The sequence below is a fragment of the Crocuta crocuta genome, unplaced genomic scaffold (genome assembly GCF_008692635.1).
Source record: "Crocuta crocuta isolate KB4526 unplaced genomic scaffold, BGI_CrCroc_1.0 scaffold647, whole genome shotgun sequence".
NCBI classification, from domain to species: Eukaryota; Metazoa; Chordata; class Mammalia; order Carnivora; family Hyaenidae; genus Crocuta; species Crocuta crocuta.
The window spans coordinates 1,033,911-1,051,770 of NW_027531286.1; the positions used below are offsets into that span (position 1 = coordinate 1,033,911).

The following is a 17,860-nucleotide window of genomic DNA, read 5'->3' on the forward strand; positions in this document are numbered from 1 at the left end:
CTAGCGGGGGGGGGGAGGGGGGGCAGAGAGACGTGCGGGGCGAGGAGAGAAACAGAGAAACCCCGACTCCTCTTGGGGACGGCTGCCCCAGAAGCGGCTGGTGGTCAAGGGCAGGCCTTGCCTGCCTGGAAGCCGGCGGAGCCTCTCCGTGGGGCGGAGGCATCTGCCCCAAAGGGCGCTCCTGGGAAGTGCCTTTTCCTTCAAGAGACTAAGGACCAAAGCGGGGCTCAAGGAGGACCCGGACCGGCCCCCCTTCCCGTCCACCCTACTCGTCCGGAAATTCCTCGCTCCAGGCGCCCGAGTGCCCACCGCCCGCACCTGCCAGCGCGGCACAGAGCTGCCTTCTAGGTCCGCAGTCGGTGAAGAAGCGTGTGTGGAGGGTCCCACGGGTGCTGGAGGCGGCGCTGCTGCTGCGGAGGCCTCGTTCCGCTCCTAGACCCATTCGGAAACGTGTTCCTCTCCCTAAGTTCCTTGCGTTTCTTGGCAAATCAGCTCAAGCCTGACGTTACCGGCGCGCATGTTTGAGTTTGAGGGTGGAAAATTGCTGCCACACCTGAGTCACCAGAGAGAGAATGAATCAGTGTGGCCTTCGGCGACGGGTGTGGCACTCATAGTCACCGTGGCAGCTGGGGATGGCAGCATGGGGACAGAGGCAGCGTGGGCCGAGCTCCTCCTTGCCGTCTCCTCCTCACGATCTCTTCTCTGACATCAGGCAGCATGACACCAGCCGTTCACGAAGTCCTCGGGGACCCCCGGGCCCTGCTCTGCCTCGGCTCCCCGGCCACTCGGCCACTCTCCCTTCCCTGCTGGTCTCCCACCTTCTAGAGGGATTTCCCGAGCGCCGCCTTTGGTCCGGTCGTCCTGCCAGCTCCCTGTCCGCTGAGAACCCACCCGCGCCTCTGTGCAGGCGGCCCCCCCTGCCCTGGATGCCGCCTCTCCCGACCTCGCCGCTGGACGTGCCCGCTCGCGTGCCACTGCCTACCGGCTGTTTCCTTTTGGGAGTCCTGTCAACACCTGAAACTGAGCAGGCACGAAGTCGAGCTTGCCTTTCCTCCCAGGTTCCATTTCTCTGCCCATGGCATCGGGCTCCTCTCACGCACCCATGCTCAAATCCTGAGTCATCTGGGACTCCTCCTCCCCACTCCTCCCTTCCCAAACACAGCCTTGCCCCCTGCCCCCTGCCCCTGCTGTCTGTCTGCTAATCCAGCGTCTCGGCACCCGTGTCCTGAGTATGTCATAGCTTCTGCTGTGTTCCCCCTGCCTGCAGCTTCTTCCCCGCTGGTCTCTCTTCCTACCTGCCAGACAGATTCTCCAGAACGATTATTTTTATCCTCTCTCTCTCTTGCTCGCCAGCCTTCAGGGGCTGTCATCACTGTGGATAAGGCCAGATTCCTTGGCATCAGACTCCAGGCCCCGGGTTTGGCCCCAGCCCCTCTTGCTGGCTTTATGCTCCGTGACGTGAGTGCAGGCATCAGATTATATTCCCGACACTTAATGCTGGGTGACCCTTGGGCAAGTACTTAACCTTGCTGTGACTGAATCTTCTCTTTAAAATGTCTTCATAAAGAGTTTAGCATCTGAGAGGATAAACAGCACTTAGAACAGTGCTGGGTATGCAGTAGGCACTGAAATGCTAGCTGGTTATTGCACTGATTCTCATTAAGCAAGTGTTACAGTGTGCACGCCTGTCCCTGGGTGCACGCGTCCGCCTCTCCTCGTTACCTTTGCTCCGCCCAGTCCCTCACTCTAGAATGCTCTTCTCTGCCTATCTACTCTTACTCACCCTTCATGGGCCACTGAACGCCCATTTTACTTCCGATCAACGTTTCTCTGCCACTTCCTGCAGGTCTGCTCCACCTGGCCGGGTGTTGTCAGGCCAGCCAAGCAAGCACAGCACATCTTCCCGGAGGGGTCATTTTACTTGACAAGTGAGTTTACCCATTTTTAAAGCTACAGCAGCCGCTCCAGTCATATCATGGAGTAGAATGGAAAACTGGCTGAAGATTTTGAAGTAAAAAGATACAACTAGTAAGGATATTCAGGGGCGCCTGGGTGGCTCAGTTGTTTAAGCGTCCAATTTCGGCTCAGGTCATGATCTAACAGCTCATGAGTTTGAGCCCCACGCGTCGGTCTCTGCACTCACAGCTCAGAGCCTGGAGCCTGCCTCAGATTCCGTCTGTCTGTCTCTGTCTCTGTCTCTCCCTCTCTCAAAAATAAACAAACATTTAAAAAAAAGAATATTCAGAGTGGAGGTTCTCCGGCCACCCTCCAGCTGCAGCAGGGGTCTGCATTCATTCTGCAGCGGAAGGGGTGAGGTGCTGAAGTAAGGCAGGGGCGACCAATGTAGCGGGAGGTGGCTGTCCCTGTGCTCAGGGTCCCCACAGTGAGCGTCCTTTTAAACGCAGTGCTCTCTCCTTCCTGAGGACTCCGTGTCTATACCACTCCCAGTTGCCCCAAAGTAGCCTGTATATTACGTTGTTTTTGTAACTTTACACAAGGGTAGATCTCATCTCTTCCAATAGCACCCTCAGCACCCGGAGTGCAGGCCAGCGGGGTGCGGCTGTGGGGTAGTGCAGCGCGGAAGGCAGCCCCAGCTGTGAGGCAGGCCCTGGGGTTTCCTGATGGAGCAAGTCGCTTTTCCTCTCAGCCTCCTTATCTGTCGACTGTGGCTGATACCGACCAAATGAGAGTGTTCTGAGTCAGCCAGGCCAGCTAGACAAGGAGCAGTGTGCGCTTCCGGCCCAGCAGATGGCACGCAGGCCCCTGCGTACACGCCAGACCCCTCCCAGCTGCATGGGGCTCTCAGCAAACATTGGATTCTCGAATGTTCCCGCCAATAACTATACCTTCCCACCCGCATCTACTCCCACATCCTTGGCCTCTCTGTCACGCTGGATGCTCCTAGCTGAGGCCACCCCCTCTCTGGGTGCTAGTCCTGGCCCTTGTCATTTTCACAAAGGCCTCACGCGTATGGCTGCTGCCTCCGTCTCCTGTGCATCAGTACCCTCCCTGTTTGCTCACCCTCTTCACTGTGTGACATGCTGTAGTGCCGCTGTCTCTAAAGCAAAACACAAAATGACACATCACAACCCCTCCTTGGGTCCTACGTCCCTCTGGTCACCACCGTATTCCTCTGCTCCCCTTTCCAGTAAAAGTCGCTGGAAGAGCTCTACCGCCTTTCCGCTTTCTGCCGCCACTCCCTCTGGGCCCACTGCAGAAGCACTCTTACCTGGCAGTCGTGGAAACTTCTCGTCTCCGGTGACCTCTGCATTGCCAAGTCCAGCATTCTGCCCTCAGGCTTCGTTTTACCAGCCTCTCCAAAGCGCCTGAGACCCTGCAATGCCTTACGTCCAGGCCTCCCAGGCCCACGCCTCCTGGGTTTCCCCCAGCCCTGCCGCCCACAGTCTCCTCTCGCTCCTCGAAGCATGGAAGGCCCAGGCCGTCCTCGGACCACTTCTTGTCTCTGTCTGTACTCACTGAGGTAACTTCATTCATGCTCAGGGCTTTAAATGCCGCCGAAGAAACGTCCACATTTACATCTCAGATCCAGAGCTCCCCAGAATTCCAGGCTGGCCTATCCACCGCCTGCTCCCCTGCTCCGTTGGGGTGTCAGCCACTTCAGGGGCGAACTCTTGATTCCCCAGCACGCCCCACCCCTCACAGAGTCTTCCGCATCCCTGTCATGGGAGCTCTGAGTTCCCAGCTGCTCAGGCTGAAGCCTCTGGAGTTCTCTGTCGCTCCTCTCTCTCTAACCCACAACCGACTCATCTCCCCACCCTGGTCCAAATCACCCTCACCTCTCTTGAGGCCGACCCCAGAAGCCTGAGCAGTTTTGCTGCCTCTTCTTCCCCCAACTGCACACTTGGTTCTCCACCAACAGCCAGAGTAATGTTTTCAACACATAAGCTTGATTATGTCATTTGTTGACTTAAAACCCACCAATATCTTCCTATCTCACTCAGAATAAAATACAGATTCCTTGTCTAGGCCTGAGAGGCCCTGTGGGACTGACCTGCTATCTCTCTGGCCCCATTTCCCACTGCACTCCCCTCACTCCCTCTGCCCTGGCTGCGCTGGTCTCCAGGCTCTTCCTGGGCCAGCCTGCGGATGCTCCTGCCTGCTGGAGTGTGCTTGCTGCTTCTTCGGTCCCGAGCGCCCCATAGGTGCAAGGCTCGCTCCTGTGCTTCGTTCAGGTCTCTGGTCAAATGCCACCCTGTCAGGGAACTTCCCTGGTCAACCTCTCTAAGCACCCCTGGCATTCTTTGACCTCTAACTCTGATGTTGCCTACCACTGACCACTGCGTGACGTATTTACCTGCGTGTCTTCTCTCACCTCCTCACAACACCCAAGAGGACCTCGAGAGCCTGGCATACAGAAGGTGCTCAGCAAATGGGTGGGGGCCTGGGCACGGCGGGCACAGGTGGGAAGAGCCTGGTGCATGTGGCCTCTCACCGCTGCGCCACCACGTACCTGCTGGTACTGCCGGGCGACCCCACAGGGCCTTTCCGGGCTTCGGCTCCTCCTGTGTAAAATCTACCTTGATGGCCCTTTAGGAACTTGAGAGACTATTCATTTAAAGAGCTTGAGGCACGGGCAGTACCCACTACAGTGGGGGCTGAGGGGGCCACTTGGCTGCTCTGTAGGCCTGTCCCCAAGGAGTTAATAGTAGTGCAGTCTCTGCTCACGATGCAGTGAGGGTAGACACAGGGTGAGGGGTACTGACTCCATTGTCCATGTCATACCATCCCAGGGCCCCCTAAGCATTGCTTCTGCTCCACCCAGTTCCCCATCAAAGCCCATCAGACGATGCCCATCTCTGAGCAGGAGCCGCAGGTTGAAAGCCTCCCCAACTGTATTTTGGATCCAGGTAGCCCCAACGTGGGAAGGAGAGGTGCTTGCAAGAATGCGTAGGTCTGGACTTTATGGTGTGTGGGCCCTATGGATTCTCCTCTGACAAAGGACCCACGTTTGTGAGGTGGGCCACACTGGGCAAGCCAGATGGCAGGTCCGTAGGTTTTCTCTGGCTGCTCTTTGAAGGTGACTAAAGAGTAGTTTTCCTGTACACCACGAGGGGGTGCCAGAGGTCACTCAGCTCTAATGCGGACTTGTCCCACCATCTATTAAAGGCGTCTTTCTTCCATCTCAGGTCTAGGGTTGGGCCGCAGAGGGAAAGCATAGCACCGGCTCTCTCCCACCTATCAACTTGCTGATTGCTGCCAGCCCAAACAGGGCCACATTAAGGCACTGGAGGTCAAGTTTCCAGACTGTTCTTTATTGAAAAACTTTAGTGAACCCCTTGCCAGTTCTGCCCTCAGATTCCCAGCCTTCAGTGGGGAGTGTGGCTTTGCCTCTTAGATATCTGCCTGAGTCTGGCTTTGTCCAAGGCTGTGCCTATTTGCCACCCTATTCCCCAGACCATGGTTAGGGAGGTGTGTAGCAGGCGTCTGAAGGGTCATGGTCAAGTCCTTGTCCTCAGAGACCACTCTCCATGTAGGAAGTGCAAGCTTCAGCTGTGTTGGCTCCCAGAGGGGGCTCCAGGAGCCTGCTGGTTAGATGGCAGGCTGAGACCTCCAGACTCAGCCTCTCTCCTCTTCACAGCCAAACACTCTTCACGGCAGAACTGAGCCAAGGGGGCAGCAACTGACCCACTTGTGTCCTGAGGTCCCGGGATAGCAGGCAGGTCTTAGGTGGCACCTCAAAGGGGATAGACATGCCAGAGGCTGTGCAAGGGGAGGGGAGGGAAAAATCAGAGAGAGTCAGTTAAGTCCTTGGTCTGATTTCACCAACCCCAATTCTTGGCCATGGCCTATAGTCCTTGGGCAACCCCTTGGTACTAAATAGACAGTCCCTTGGGCCCGGGGTGCACTCTTCCCCCACTGTTAGCTCAGAGTTAAGAAGTATTAAAGCAATCTTCTGCCTTCCTGAGCCAGGTACCTTGTAGAGCCTGCTTGCCCGTTCAGCAAGGCCCCGAAGCCTTCCTCCATTTCTTCCTCAGGTCATGGCGGCCCCACCTGGGCCAGTAGGCTGCTGGTGCCTGACGAAAGCCCTGGCTCCCCTGAAAGCCCTCCCGGGCCTGTCTCTGACCTGTACTGGATGCGGGGGTCTCCAGGGTGCATCTGCAGCACCTGACGCACTTCCGGGGGTGGCTCCAAGCCCATCTGCTCTGCCCGATGCCAGCGCTGCAGCCGTGTGATCCCTGCCGGGGTGGGAAGAAGTCACTGGGACCTCATAGCAGGTGGGGAAGAGTCCAGGCTAGACAATGTGTGTGGAGGGGTGTGTTGGGATCTCCACACCCCCCAGTCTTAGGAGGCAGTGCCCAAGAGGGTCAGGCAGGGGCTTGGGTTGCCTCAGGGACGTGCAGATGACAAGACTGTCACCAGGATGAGCTCCCGGGGCCTGAGAGGCTCTCACCTGTGCAGGGCCCATACTGCCAGGCCAGATCAAACTGCCTCAGCAGCTCCAGCTCTGCGTCATCCACGCTCAGGGGCTGGGGCTCTTCCCCTGCAATGACATGCTGCTCCTCAGGCCTGCCCAGGTCATCCACGCTCAGGGGCTGGGGCTCTTCTCCTGCAATGACATGCTGCTCCTCAGGCCTGCCCAGGTCTGTGCCCTGCAAGGGCAGCCCCCTGCCTCTCACTTCACAGCTGCCCCACTGCTCCCCAGCCCTCACCGCCCCTCCGCCTCTGCCGGCCGTTACCAGGCCTGGACTAGGAAGTAGAGGACGTACTTCACTTCCCCTGCCATTACCCACGCCCACCCACGTCCTCTCATGCCCCTCGGTGGTGTACACTGCTCCCGGCCCCCCCCCAACACACACACACTTAAGAGACCTAGCTCTGGTGCCAGCTCCCCCTTGCTGTGCCCAGCGGAGCCCTCCCTCCTCTTCACTACAGGGTAGGAGTCAGTGATGAGCCGCTTCCGGCCCATGGCGGCCACCCAGGCAGGCAGAGAAGGAGGCGACTGCGGGGAAGGAGATCGGCCAGCGGGCGCGAGAGAGACAGCTGCTGAGAGAGAGAGTGAGAGAGGGCTGGGGCCAGAGAGCGAGCCTGGGGCCAGCGACGGGCAGACAGGGTGACCCAGACTAGCCGAGAGGAAGTCCACCGGTTCCAGGGAATGACGCCTGTCCCCCACCCCCACAAGCACGCAAACATTAAAGACCTAAGCCAATGGTTGGCCACTTCTGTGGGGCGGGGCCCGACTTCAGCCAATGGCAGGCGGCGCAGCCGGAGGGGGCGGAGCAGCTGCTGCAGCTGTGTTCTGGGGGAGAAGGGGTGAGGCTGGGGTGGGGGACCTGTCAAGTTGCCCCGCTGCACCACCTCCTCCTGCCCCCCTCCGCTCCATTGGTCTGCAGTGGGTCTCGGGGGACTTATAGCGCGTTACCCTCAGCCTCTCACTTCCCGTTTTCCCTTCCTAGGCAAATGTTCTCTTCAGCCTCACTAATCTCCGTGGCCGGGCCGGTTGGTAGCTCCCGAGTCCAGCTGGAGCCTCCGCTCCCAGCCCTTGTCCCGTAGCGCTTTGTGGGGGCAGGTCTGGAGGTCCGGAGAGAGTTTGGGCTAATCCAGCCCCCTCCCGGCTCCCACCCCACCCCCACTGGCCCCAGGAGACCTGGCTGGAGAAGCCCATGGGTTCCAAAGCTCCTTTCTCACAGTCTGTGCCCAAAGAGCCTGCCCACTCTCAGTCCAGGCAAGCGTCGCCCCTGTCAACACTCTCGGGCTCCTGCGCCTGCCCCATGCCCACCCCGCTGGTCAGGAAGAGTCCACCCTGAGCAGGAGGCCGGAGTGTATTGGCATCCCTAGTTTCTCATCAGTAAAATCCGCCCTCTCGCTAATATGACGGTATGAGCAGAAAATACCAACCATACACCACTTATGTGGCACTCCCAGTATGCCAAGTACTGTTCTCCACATTTTCCCACATACTCGCTCAACTAAAATAGATGTAAAATGAGTTTTTTAAAGATTGTTTTTAAGTAATCTCTACCCCCAACATGGGGCTTGAACTCACGACCCCGAGATCACGAGTCACATGCTCCACTGACTGAGCCAGCCAGGCGTCCCATAAAATGGTTCTTGAAAGTAGGAAGTGCTGATAGTCTCGGGCGTTGTGGGGCCCCAGTGAAACCACAGTCTGTGCCCTCCGCTTCCAGAAGCTCAGAGGCTAACGGCGTAGGGAAACAGGACACACAAGTTGTCGGGCGCAAGGATAGATTCCTAACAAACAAGCCAGGGGAGAGGGTGGGTCAGAGATGAGCTGGACCACAGGGCTGGATTAGCACTGGAAGACCTCCTGGAGGAGGCAGGCTGCTGTAAACAGTGTCTCTCAATTCTCCGCCCATGACCTTTGTCCCTTGGGCTCCTGTCATCGCTGAGTCACCCCTACACCCGCCTCCCCCCCACCAACTTCCTGGCAGCAGGCAAAAGCGCTGGTCAGTGGGAGTCTGGGAATCAGCACAGGGACCAGCCCAACCCTAACTGCCCTCTAGAGAGCCCATCTAGGTCTTCCTTCCAGGAGGCCGAGAGCCTGCGCAGAGGCTTCTGCCTGCCCCTCCTCCACCGCTCTGGGGTCCGGCATGAGAGGGGAAAGTGCTCTGGAGAGCGGAGCACCAGGGAAGGAGCAGGATCAGGCCACGTCTTCAGGGGCCTCCGCCTGCCTGGCTCTCCCCATCCACTTCCTCAAGGAGGCCCGAGTGGGAGTCAGAGCTCGGGAGTGCGCTGCACGGAGCTGCAGGGCCCTTCCCTGCTGTATTTTCTGGGCTGGGCCTGGCCTAATCCCCCATCTGCCTCGTGGCCTAAGTGGGGCCCACACGGAGGGAGACAGCGGCCCTGTTGCACTGGGGAGGGAAGCAGGGAGGCTCTCTCCGCCAGGCCTGGGAAGGGCTGAGATGAGGGGGTCCAGGCAGGCACTGAGCACGCTACAGAGGGATGGTGCCCAGGCTCTGTGGGACCGACCTCGGTCGCCCCAGAGGGCGTTCCCAGAGGTGTGTGGCACCTCGCTCCCGAATCCACAGAGCCCTGAGCGAGTAGGAAGCCATGGGTGGGGCAGACCCCTCCTCATTCCTGGTCCTTCCCACCCATGAAAGCTGATAGCCGTGGGGCCCTGCCACCGCCCAGGGAGCGTGAAATGGGGTGTGCCGCCGGGCGGCCACAGTGGCTCCTACTGCCGCCCGAGCCCATTTCCCTCTCTCCTCTGGCACCCTGACCTGCTCTTCGGGCACTGTCTGGGCCGTCCCCGCCAGCCGCCCCCGGCTCTGCCTGGCCCAGGCCCAGCCCACCGCTCCCACCCAGCCTGGCCTGTAGCTTGCACCCATCAAGGCAGTCAGCTCAAGCGCAGGCACCCTAGGACCGGCTTTCCGGCCTGGAGTTCAGGGAACTCTCCACCCACAGCATCGCCCTCCTGTCCTAGTCAGGCAGTAGTGGGACTGAGCTGCAAGGCTCAAAGGAGCTGCCACCCAGCAGCTTTGGAGCCGTCGCTGTCCGATTGGCACCCTTCCGTAACTCGGCCTGCCCGCCCTCTGGTCTTTCCTTCTTCCTTCCTTTCCTGTCTGCCCGCATCGCCTTTTTTCCTGGAGCCCGTTTCCCTACTCAGGCAGCCGCCCAGTCTGTCCCCAAAACTGCGACCGTGGGGCCTGTCACAACCTGGGCTTCGGCCCGGAGGGCCAGGCCAGAGGTCTGAGTTGGGGGCTAAGTTCTCCGTCCTTCAGAGAATTTCCCGAGACCCAGGAGCCTGTTTCTGGGTCTGCTCTGACTCCCAGAGGATGGTGATGGGACTGGCAGGAGTGGCCTTCACGTCGCGGCCTGGGAACACTCAAGGGCCTCGCTTCAGGCCAAGACCAAAGTCTTGGGGGACCTCAAGGGAAAAGGAGAGCGAAGAGCCTGAACAGGGGCCCAGCACCTTCCTGAGGGCGGAGGCCCACTGCCTACTTCTCCAAGGGGAAGTGGATTAGGCCTGGCTTAGCTCGGACAATGTGTCAGGGTTGGGGGTGGGGGTGGGGGCTCAGCACTGCGCAGGCGCCCTAGGAGCTCCTTCTCCCTCCCCCAGCTCATAGTGGGGCTTGTGGAGAGAGCCAGCCAGAGCCAGGAAGGTGGGGGCAGGTAGAGAGAGACCCAGCCGCCTGGGGCCCCAGAAGCCTGTGGGTGTAGCCTGCTCTCCTTCCCTCTCCCCAGCCAGGCCCTCAGGCCCTGCCACCCACCCTGAGCTGGAGATTCTGGGCAGCCAGACTCGGAGCCCTGGCCCCCACATACGCACACACCGTGGGCCCCATTCCCCACCCTGTGGACCAGAATTCTTGCAGGCAGCTCCTCCGAGTCCGTCAGGACCCTCCCAGACACCCCACCTCTCTCGGCTCCAGGTTCTCCAGCGTTGTGGGCTTGACAACGCTTGAGGGGCAGGAGCCGGATGGAAGGCAAAGGTTCCCCGGCGTCTGGGTTTTTCTGCCACGGGCTGTCTTTTCTGCTTCATCCCAACCACCCCCTCTGAGCCTCCTCCCATTACCTTCCCTTTCACCTTGGCCAGCCTGGCCCTGGAGAAATTCTGGGGACGGTTGAAAAGGGATCCTTCTGGCCATTTCTCACCTTGGCCACCAGGTGTCAGACTTTGTCTAGCTGGGAGGAAGGTCCTAGTTAGTTTCCACCCCATCGGCCAGGCCTTAGAGATCAGGGCAGGTTGGGGAGGGGCCTGGAGGTGACCTCTGCACTAGGGAGGCTGCAAGACCCTGAAGGTTGAGAGGAAGAAAGGGCTGGAACTCTGGTTCTAAACCTCACGGCTACTTCCTCAGTGTCCCCACCCCCACCCCACTGACAAGGGCTTTGTCTGCTGCTGGGAATTGGGGAACCAGGCTGAGTCAGGGAGCTCAAGAACTGAAGGCACAAAGGCAGGGACAATTGTGGCTCCAGAGAAGAAGGGGGAGCTGAGAGGGAACCACCCATCAGAGCACTCAGCCCGGGGCCTGGATCACTGGCCCTTACCCTCTAGGCTACGGGGAACAAGGGCCTCCCTTGGCCCTTCCCCATTCGGGGTGGCTGTGGCAAGTGGGTGACTGTGCGTGCTTGTCTGTAAGATGAGCGCTTGAATGAGTCTCTTCACATACTGAGAGGGCCCTAAGTCCTGGGTGTCGGGTCAGTCTTTGCAAAGGCAGGAAGCTGGCGAGGCCTGACTGCCCTTTGGCCACCCCTCCACCTCTTTTACACCCACTCCCACCCCCGCTCCCGAAGTGACCGGTCTCCATCCTGTGCACATTCTCGCGTCCGTTTGCAGATACCCAAGAGGATGCTGAGCTTCCTAACCCGCCCCGAGCTGTCTGGATGGAGAGGGTGGGGAGAGCCTCTCTCCTTCCCCCCCACTCTTCCTAGCCTTCCTGGGACAGAAGGGCTTCCAGAAGCAATGTCCTCCTTCCCGTGGCACCGCAGGCCCCAGGCATTCCACGTTTGTAGGCTGACCTCTGTGTACCGGGGCCGCCGCCGCTGAGGCCACTCTTAAGAGAGAACCAGTGCAGGCTCCTCACTTCCCCTGGAGCAGCGGTGGGTGGAGAACCAGTAAGAAATTCATAGAAAAGCCTGATGACTTGTCATTTATCATGAACCACCTGCCTCATGGCCAGAAACCAAAACCCGAACGAGGGACTGGTATCCCGACACCATCAGTAGGGAGCTATTTGGGGGAGAATTCAAGAATTCATGCTCTGGGAGCATCTGGGTGGCTCAGTCGGTTAAGCATCCGACTTCGGCTCAGGTCATGATCTCACAGTCCGTGGGCTCACGCCCCGCGTCGGGCTCTGTGCTGACAGCTCAGACCCTGGAGCCTGTTTCAGATTCTGTGTCTCCCTCTCTCTCTGACCCTCCCCTACTCATGCTGCCTCTCTCTCTCTCACGAATAAATTTAAAAAGTTAACAAAATAAAAATGAATAAATAAATAAATAAACAAATAAATAAATAAAAATAACTCAGGCTCTGAAATGCCCTTTCTGGCTCCGCTGTCCTCTGAGTCCAACCTCCTCCACCTTGCGCCTTAGGTGATGCCCCCTCTGCATCCCCATGGGGGCGAGAAGCTCTGTGCCTGCACGCCCTTCCCCGGTCCCTCTCCTCCCCTGCTTCCCTCTGCAACCGACCCGACCCTGCGACCGTGGCCCCTGGGTGTGCTGCAGCTCTCCGCCTCTCCAAAGCCCCTCTGGAGTCTCTCGGCCCTCGACCCTCAACCCTTGACCCTCAACTCTCTGCCCCTCCTGCTTGTGGGTCCTCGGCCTTGGGAAGCGCCCTCTCTTCACTCTGTCCTCTCCCCCTGCCATCTCTGGCCTGCTCGGGAACGTCACAGCCCGTGACAGAGACGTGTGTACCTGCGTGTGGCTGCCCAGCACCCTTATGATTCCCTTCCTCGGCTTGCCCCTCTCCGTTCTTCTCTACCCCCCACCCCTCCCGCAGCAATCTCATGTTTACGTGTCTTCTGTTTAAAAACAACAGCATGGGGCGCCTGGGTGGCTTAGTCGGTTAAGCGGTTAAGCGTCCGACTTTCGCTTGGGTCATGATCTTGCGGTTCGTGGGTTCGAGCCCCGCGTCGGGCTCTGTGCTGACTGCCAGCTCAGAGCCTGGAGCCTGTTTCAGAGTCTGTCACTCCCTCTCTCTCTGACCCTCCTCTGCTCATGCTGTCTCTCTCTCTCTCTCTCCTAGAAATAAATAAAACATTTAAAAATTTTTTGAAAAAAAAAAAAAATAAAATAAATAATAAAAACAACAGCAAACCAACCAACCACACGAAAAACCTGCCTTGATCCCGCTACTGCCTAGGTATTCGCTTGGCCACCAAATGCCTGGGAGAATACATTTACGTTCTTCTTTCTCATCACCTCCTTTAATCTCACAAGTGGTGTCTACCTCCCAGGTGCTCTTGCAAAGGTCGCCTGTGACGTCCAGATTTCCCAGCGGGTTTCCCCCCGAGTCTCCTCTCAGCGCTTCTGGGGCACCTGACGCTGTTGATCAGCTGCCTCCCTGAAACTCTTCTCTTGGCTTCTCATACGCTATTGTCTTGACATTCTTTAAATCAGCTTGTATTAAATTATCGAGTACTTTAGTTCGGTCCAGGGCATTGTGCTAAAATGCTGTAGGGATGCAAATGGATGAATAAATTGTGGCATGTGCCCTCGAGATGCTATCTGCTTAAAAGGGAAACAGACACAGGGAGCCTGGGGGGCTCAGTCAGTTAAGCGTCGGACTTCAGCTCAGGTCATGATCTCATGATTCGTGAGTTCGAGCTCCGCGTCAGGCTGTTGCTGATGGCTCAGAAGCTCAGAGCCTGGAGCCTGCTTCAGATTCTGTGTCTCCCTCTTTCTCTGCCCCTCCCCCCCCCCCCTCTCCCATTAAAAAAAAAAAAAAAAAAGGAGACAGACACCCTAAGCTGACCCTTGCCCTGCCCTTGTGCGAACCCTACCTTAGAGTCTGTGCAGAAGTACCTGCTGTGTGTTTGGCCCAGGAAGGACAGCGGTGACTACAGACACTGTTGCCTCCCGAGAGGGCTTACAGACCAGTACCGTCACCGAAGGGACGCGGTTCGCTCCTTCCCTGACTTCCAAGTACTTTGCCTGGGTCTTTCTGCAGTTGAGCATAGTCTGCCTTGGATTCTAGCACTGGGGGCAAGGGAGGGCATGGGGAGTCCCAGTCTCTTTTCTAGATTGTTTTGTTCAACACAAAACTAACTGAACACCTTCTGGGGGCTCGAGCCTGAACGGGGATAGAGAGATGGGGAAAACTCAGCATCTGCCCCTAAGAAAGTCACAGTTCAGTAGTACGAGATTTACCTTCCCTCGCCCTGTGTTCCGCACAGGCCCCTGCCACCTTACACATTCCAGGCTGCTACTCATTCTGCCACAGTGTGGAGACAGCCCAGATGCCCTTTCCTCCCCAGCTTGCTAGGCAGAAAGCAGGCCCGCGGGAAATCCCGACAGGGTCTGGGCACGTGTGTCCGCCTGAAGAGCCTGGACCCCTGGGCGGGCCGTGTTCCCTCCAACCTAGGCCAGGTGACTCTGGGACACTCAGCAGGACCCAGCTCGCCCACAAGCAGGTCCAATAGCCCCCGTCAGCAGCTTCGGGCCAGCTGGTCTTCTCTTCCCAGAGAGTCCGTGAGGGCAGGAGCCAAGTCCGGTCTCAGGCTTCTGTTGGATTTCCTGTCCCAGTTAGCACAACGACGGGCAGATCTTTACAAGATTTGTCGGTCGATTGACGTCACCGTCATTTGTTACTTCCTTTGCTTAGGGCACTGTCTCTCGGAGGCCCTGGTAAAACACCTCTGTGTTACCTGGGAGCAGTCAGCCCCGTAACCCACCCAGTGGCTCTCCACTAGAGTGTCAGTGCGGGCCCGTCCGTCACAAGTCCCTGGTGGTCACTGCTCACTGCGGCGGCGGTGGCCAGGCACCTTGCCTTTATTGGTCTTCTCATCCTTCAAACAGTCTTAGACGGGTATTTACTTATCCCCATTTTACAGATGGGGAAATTGGAGAATAGAGAGCTTTAAGTAATTTGTCCGAGGCCACTCAGCGAGGAGGCTGTGAGGCCGGGCTTGGAGTTGAGGCCATCCCTGAATCACGTCTGTCCCGCTTGCTTGCAGAGCACTATGAGTTTTTCTCTTACCCCCCCTAACCTGCTGTCTTACAGTGAAGAGAGTGTACAAGAAAGGAGTAGAATCACACCTGCGACTTGTGACATGGTCACAGTCGGTCACGCTCCCTAGGAGATGAAGGGTGTTGAGAAGGTAAGGGTCACCCAGCGGGCCGCCACACGTGGGGGTGCCGGGGAAGCTGCGGGCTGACCACGCGTGGCTGCCCGGAGGCGCAGCTGGACGGCTTCGCAGGGACACGGCCCTAGGAGACCTTTAAAGTAATCCAGAGAGGTGAGGTGGGCTGAGCAAAGGCCGGGAGGGGGGGAAGACATGCGGCCTGACGAGAAGATGTTGGAAGGACTCAAGGGACACGCTGCGGGTGGAGGAGCAGAGTGTGCTGTGTGCGCCGCACTCTGTGGACAGGGCAGTGCCTCTTCCCCAAGGCTTTGCCCCTCCGAGCTCTCCCCTGGACCTCCAGGCTGCAAGACACCAGGCGCGCGCGGGCCCAGGAGGGGAAGCACCAGGCAAAGCAAAGAGATGAAGTCCCGGGGCAAGCATTTTATTTGTTAATACAAGAATAGAAATTCTGCAATAAATATCATCTAATAAATAACATCTCCAAATAAATAAATATTAATACAACAAACTTAGAGTCATGAGTGGGTGAGGCTGGGGGGCAGGGCCTAGGGGAGCTGCCCCCCCCCCGCACCCCGCAATGCTACTGCAATGTAAACTTTCAGGAAACCCTGCGGCTGTGGCTATGGCTGCCCTCCCCAGCCTGGGCAACCCGCAGATACCCTGGTGAGGGGGGGAGGGGAGGCACCATGACTCCGGCAAGAAGATGCAAGGCAGGGTCCTTCAGGCCACCGTCCTGTGCCACCGGCTGCCTCGGTGACCCGTGGGTCCCGTCTGTCCCTGCCCCTCTGCTTCTAGTATGATCTCCAATGCAGATCCCACCTCTTCCACTTTTAAATCCCATGTCTTCCCATTTGCACTTGCCACGCGTTTGTTTCCTGGCTTGGATGTACTAAACTATTTGGGGATGGGGGGGCAACACCCACCTGAGGAGAGTGGGACAGCCAAAGGGCTTCCCCCCAGAAAGGCGCGTGCCGCGGTGGCTCCCTCCCTGCCTACCGTGTGAGAGACTGTGTGGCCTCTGGCCAGTGCTGGGCAGGAAGCAGGAAGCCGTGAGAGCCTGTGCACCAACTTGAACCACTCGGGCCCCGTGAGCATCCCTTCCTGTGGCAGTGGGGCAGGAGCCTACTGCACCTCTTCCCCAGACCTGCAGGGCTTTAGAGAGCGGGGAGGGGACAGGCCTTGTCGATCACACCCTCCTCCAAGTCCGCGGAGGGCCAGAGGCTCGTGGCTTCTGTCTCCTGGCTCAGCAGGTGTTGGCATAAGGGTTTCTCCCTCCCCGAGTGGGAGCAGGACTTGAGGGCGGAGGCGAGAGAGGAGGTGGTCAGGGTCAGAGATCAGAAGCCGTGGGCTTCCAGGTGCAAGGTGACCGCCGCGGGGGGAGGCTGTATCTTCTTCTTAAGCCGGTTGAAATCCTTGGCTGAGCGCCACAGCCAGGTCTGCAGCTCCTTCAGCAGCCAGAAGTCGTCCATCTTCTGGAGGAAGTCGCTGTGGGCAGGGCCGGGGGCCCAGGTGGGCTCAGTTCCGGGCAGAGGCTGGGGCAGCGGGTAGCCCAGAGCCGCCATGACGCCCGCGATGCTGCCCAGCAGGCCCTGAAGGCTGGTGCAGAAGTGGGCCAGGCTGCGGCGCAGCTCGGCCGTGGCGGCCTGGCGGTTGAGGCCACGCAAGTAGCAGAGCAGGTGGCTATAGGCCTCATAGTTCTGGGTCAGCCGCAGTTTGTCATTGAGGCTCCGCCACACATCCAAGTTGACAGTGGCCCTGGGCAGAGTCTCTGCCCCCAGCCGAGGTGGGTTGAAGTCAGGCTCGTTGAAAGGGGGGCCCAGGTAGTTCAGCTGTGAAAAGGAGAGGGCGATGGAGAAGGAGGAGGGCCCCCGGGAGATAACGTGCTCCCAAAGCGTCTATTTCCTGTGTCCCCTGACACTGGCCCCATCTCCTCACTGGGCCTCTCTGTTCGAGGGCCTCCCCTAAGTTTCTCCAGGGATGTCATTTGCACGGAGGTGGCAGTTGAGGCAGTGGGGGTGACGAGAGGTGTGGGAAGAGGAAAACACACAGGAGACACTCAGGGAGGACGTGCTGATTGGCCGCGTGTGCAAGCCTTGGGAGCGTGCCCCCCCCGCCCCCCGCGGGGCAGAGCAGAGAGGAAGAGGAGCCGGGAGGACCCAGGTGGCCAGGCCGCAGAGGTGGACGGTGGACCGGGAGAGTGCAGAGCCAAGAAGAGGAGTTCGAGAGGCAGCAGTGCTCGACAGTGTGGCTGCGAAACAGAGAGCGAGGAGAATGAGCCGTAGAAAATTCTGCCAGGTTTGGCAAAAAGGAGGTGCCTGCTGACCCTGGAGAGAGCCGTTTCAGTGGCCTGGAGGCCAGATTGCAGGGGGTTAAGGAGTGAGTGGGTGGAGAGGAAGCGGAGGCAGAGGGTGTAGACCACTCCTTCGAGAAATTTGGCAGGGAAAGCCAGGAGAGAAAAAGGGTCGGGAGCCAGAGGGGGTAGCAGAGTCAAGCAAAGGTTTTTGGCCAGGGAAGGGGAGCGCGGGTGGGAAGGCAGAGGGGCCCGTGGGAATCGGAGCTCCGTTTGCCTCCCGACACGCTTGGTCCCACCAGCAGGGCAGGGGGCAGACGGTACTCACTGAGCATAAGTCCCCCGAGGAAGGGCTCGGGGGAGCAGGGCTGCAGAAGGAAGAAACTGAGGCAGCCTCAAGAGTCGGCAGGAGGAAGGGTATAGGAGGCAGTCTGGGCTAGAGCACAGAGCTTTGCCAACCCTCAAGGGAGAGGCCTGGGGCCCAGGGAAAGGGCTGAGGGGGACGTTTCAGCTGGAGAGAAAGGGAGAAGAGAGGGGCGAGGCCTGGGATAGGCAAGGGCCCAGGGGGAGGTTCACACGCTGACAAGCACAGAGACAAACTAATTTCCTCGGTGTATCCTGGGGCTGGAGCCAGCTCCCCCGCCACCCTCCTCCCCTTTCTTTCCCTGGCTCCAGAGTAGGGTCTGGGATGTGGAAGGATGTGGAAGAGGAACATGGGAAGAGGGGGCCGGGTCCCCATGGTCCTCGGCAACTCTGACCCTCTTTCCTTCTCTCCTGGGCTCTCTGAACACCTCTGGACTGCCCCCAGATCCTTATGGCACAACTTCCATCCACACCCTGAACCTCCTTC

General features: G+C 58.7%; 2 protein-coding genes and 1 long non-coding RNA gene across 3 annotated transcripts in view; 1 reads left to right on the forward strand and 2 right to left on the reverse strand.

The window, feature by feature from the left end:
• The window catches only part of LOC144237740 (uncharacterized), a 39,050-nt gene that overhangs the window by 14,077 nt on the left and 7,113 nt on the right, over positions 1-17,860 (forward strand). The gene's annotated exons all lie outside the window — the stretch shown is intronic.
• Positions 5,253-7,138, reverse strand: POLD4 (DNA polymerase delta 4, accessory subunit). The gene is made up of 4 exons (XM_077771373.1): positions 6,832-7,138; positions 6,413-6,568; positions 6,086-6,197; positions 5,253-5,721 (listed from the first exon to the last, which is right to left on the reverse strand). The coding sequence occupies exons 1-4, from the start codon at positions 6,926-6,928 to the stop codon at positions 5,697-5,699; spliced, it is 390 nt and encodes a 129-aa protein (XP_077627499.1). The 5' UTR covers positions 6,929-7,138; the 3' UTR covers positions 5,253-5,696.
• Positions 15,133-17,860, reverse strand: part of CLCF1 (cardiotrophin like cytokine factor 1) — a 3,524-nt gene continuing 796 nt past the window's right edge. Inside the window, exon 2 of the mRNA XM_077771391.1 lies at positions 15,133-16,549. Coding sequence (XP_077627517.1) covers positions 16,055-16,549 — 495 coding nt within the window. The 3' untranslated portion in view covers positions 15,133-16,054. The remainder of the gene's footprint in view (positions 16,550-17,860) is intronic.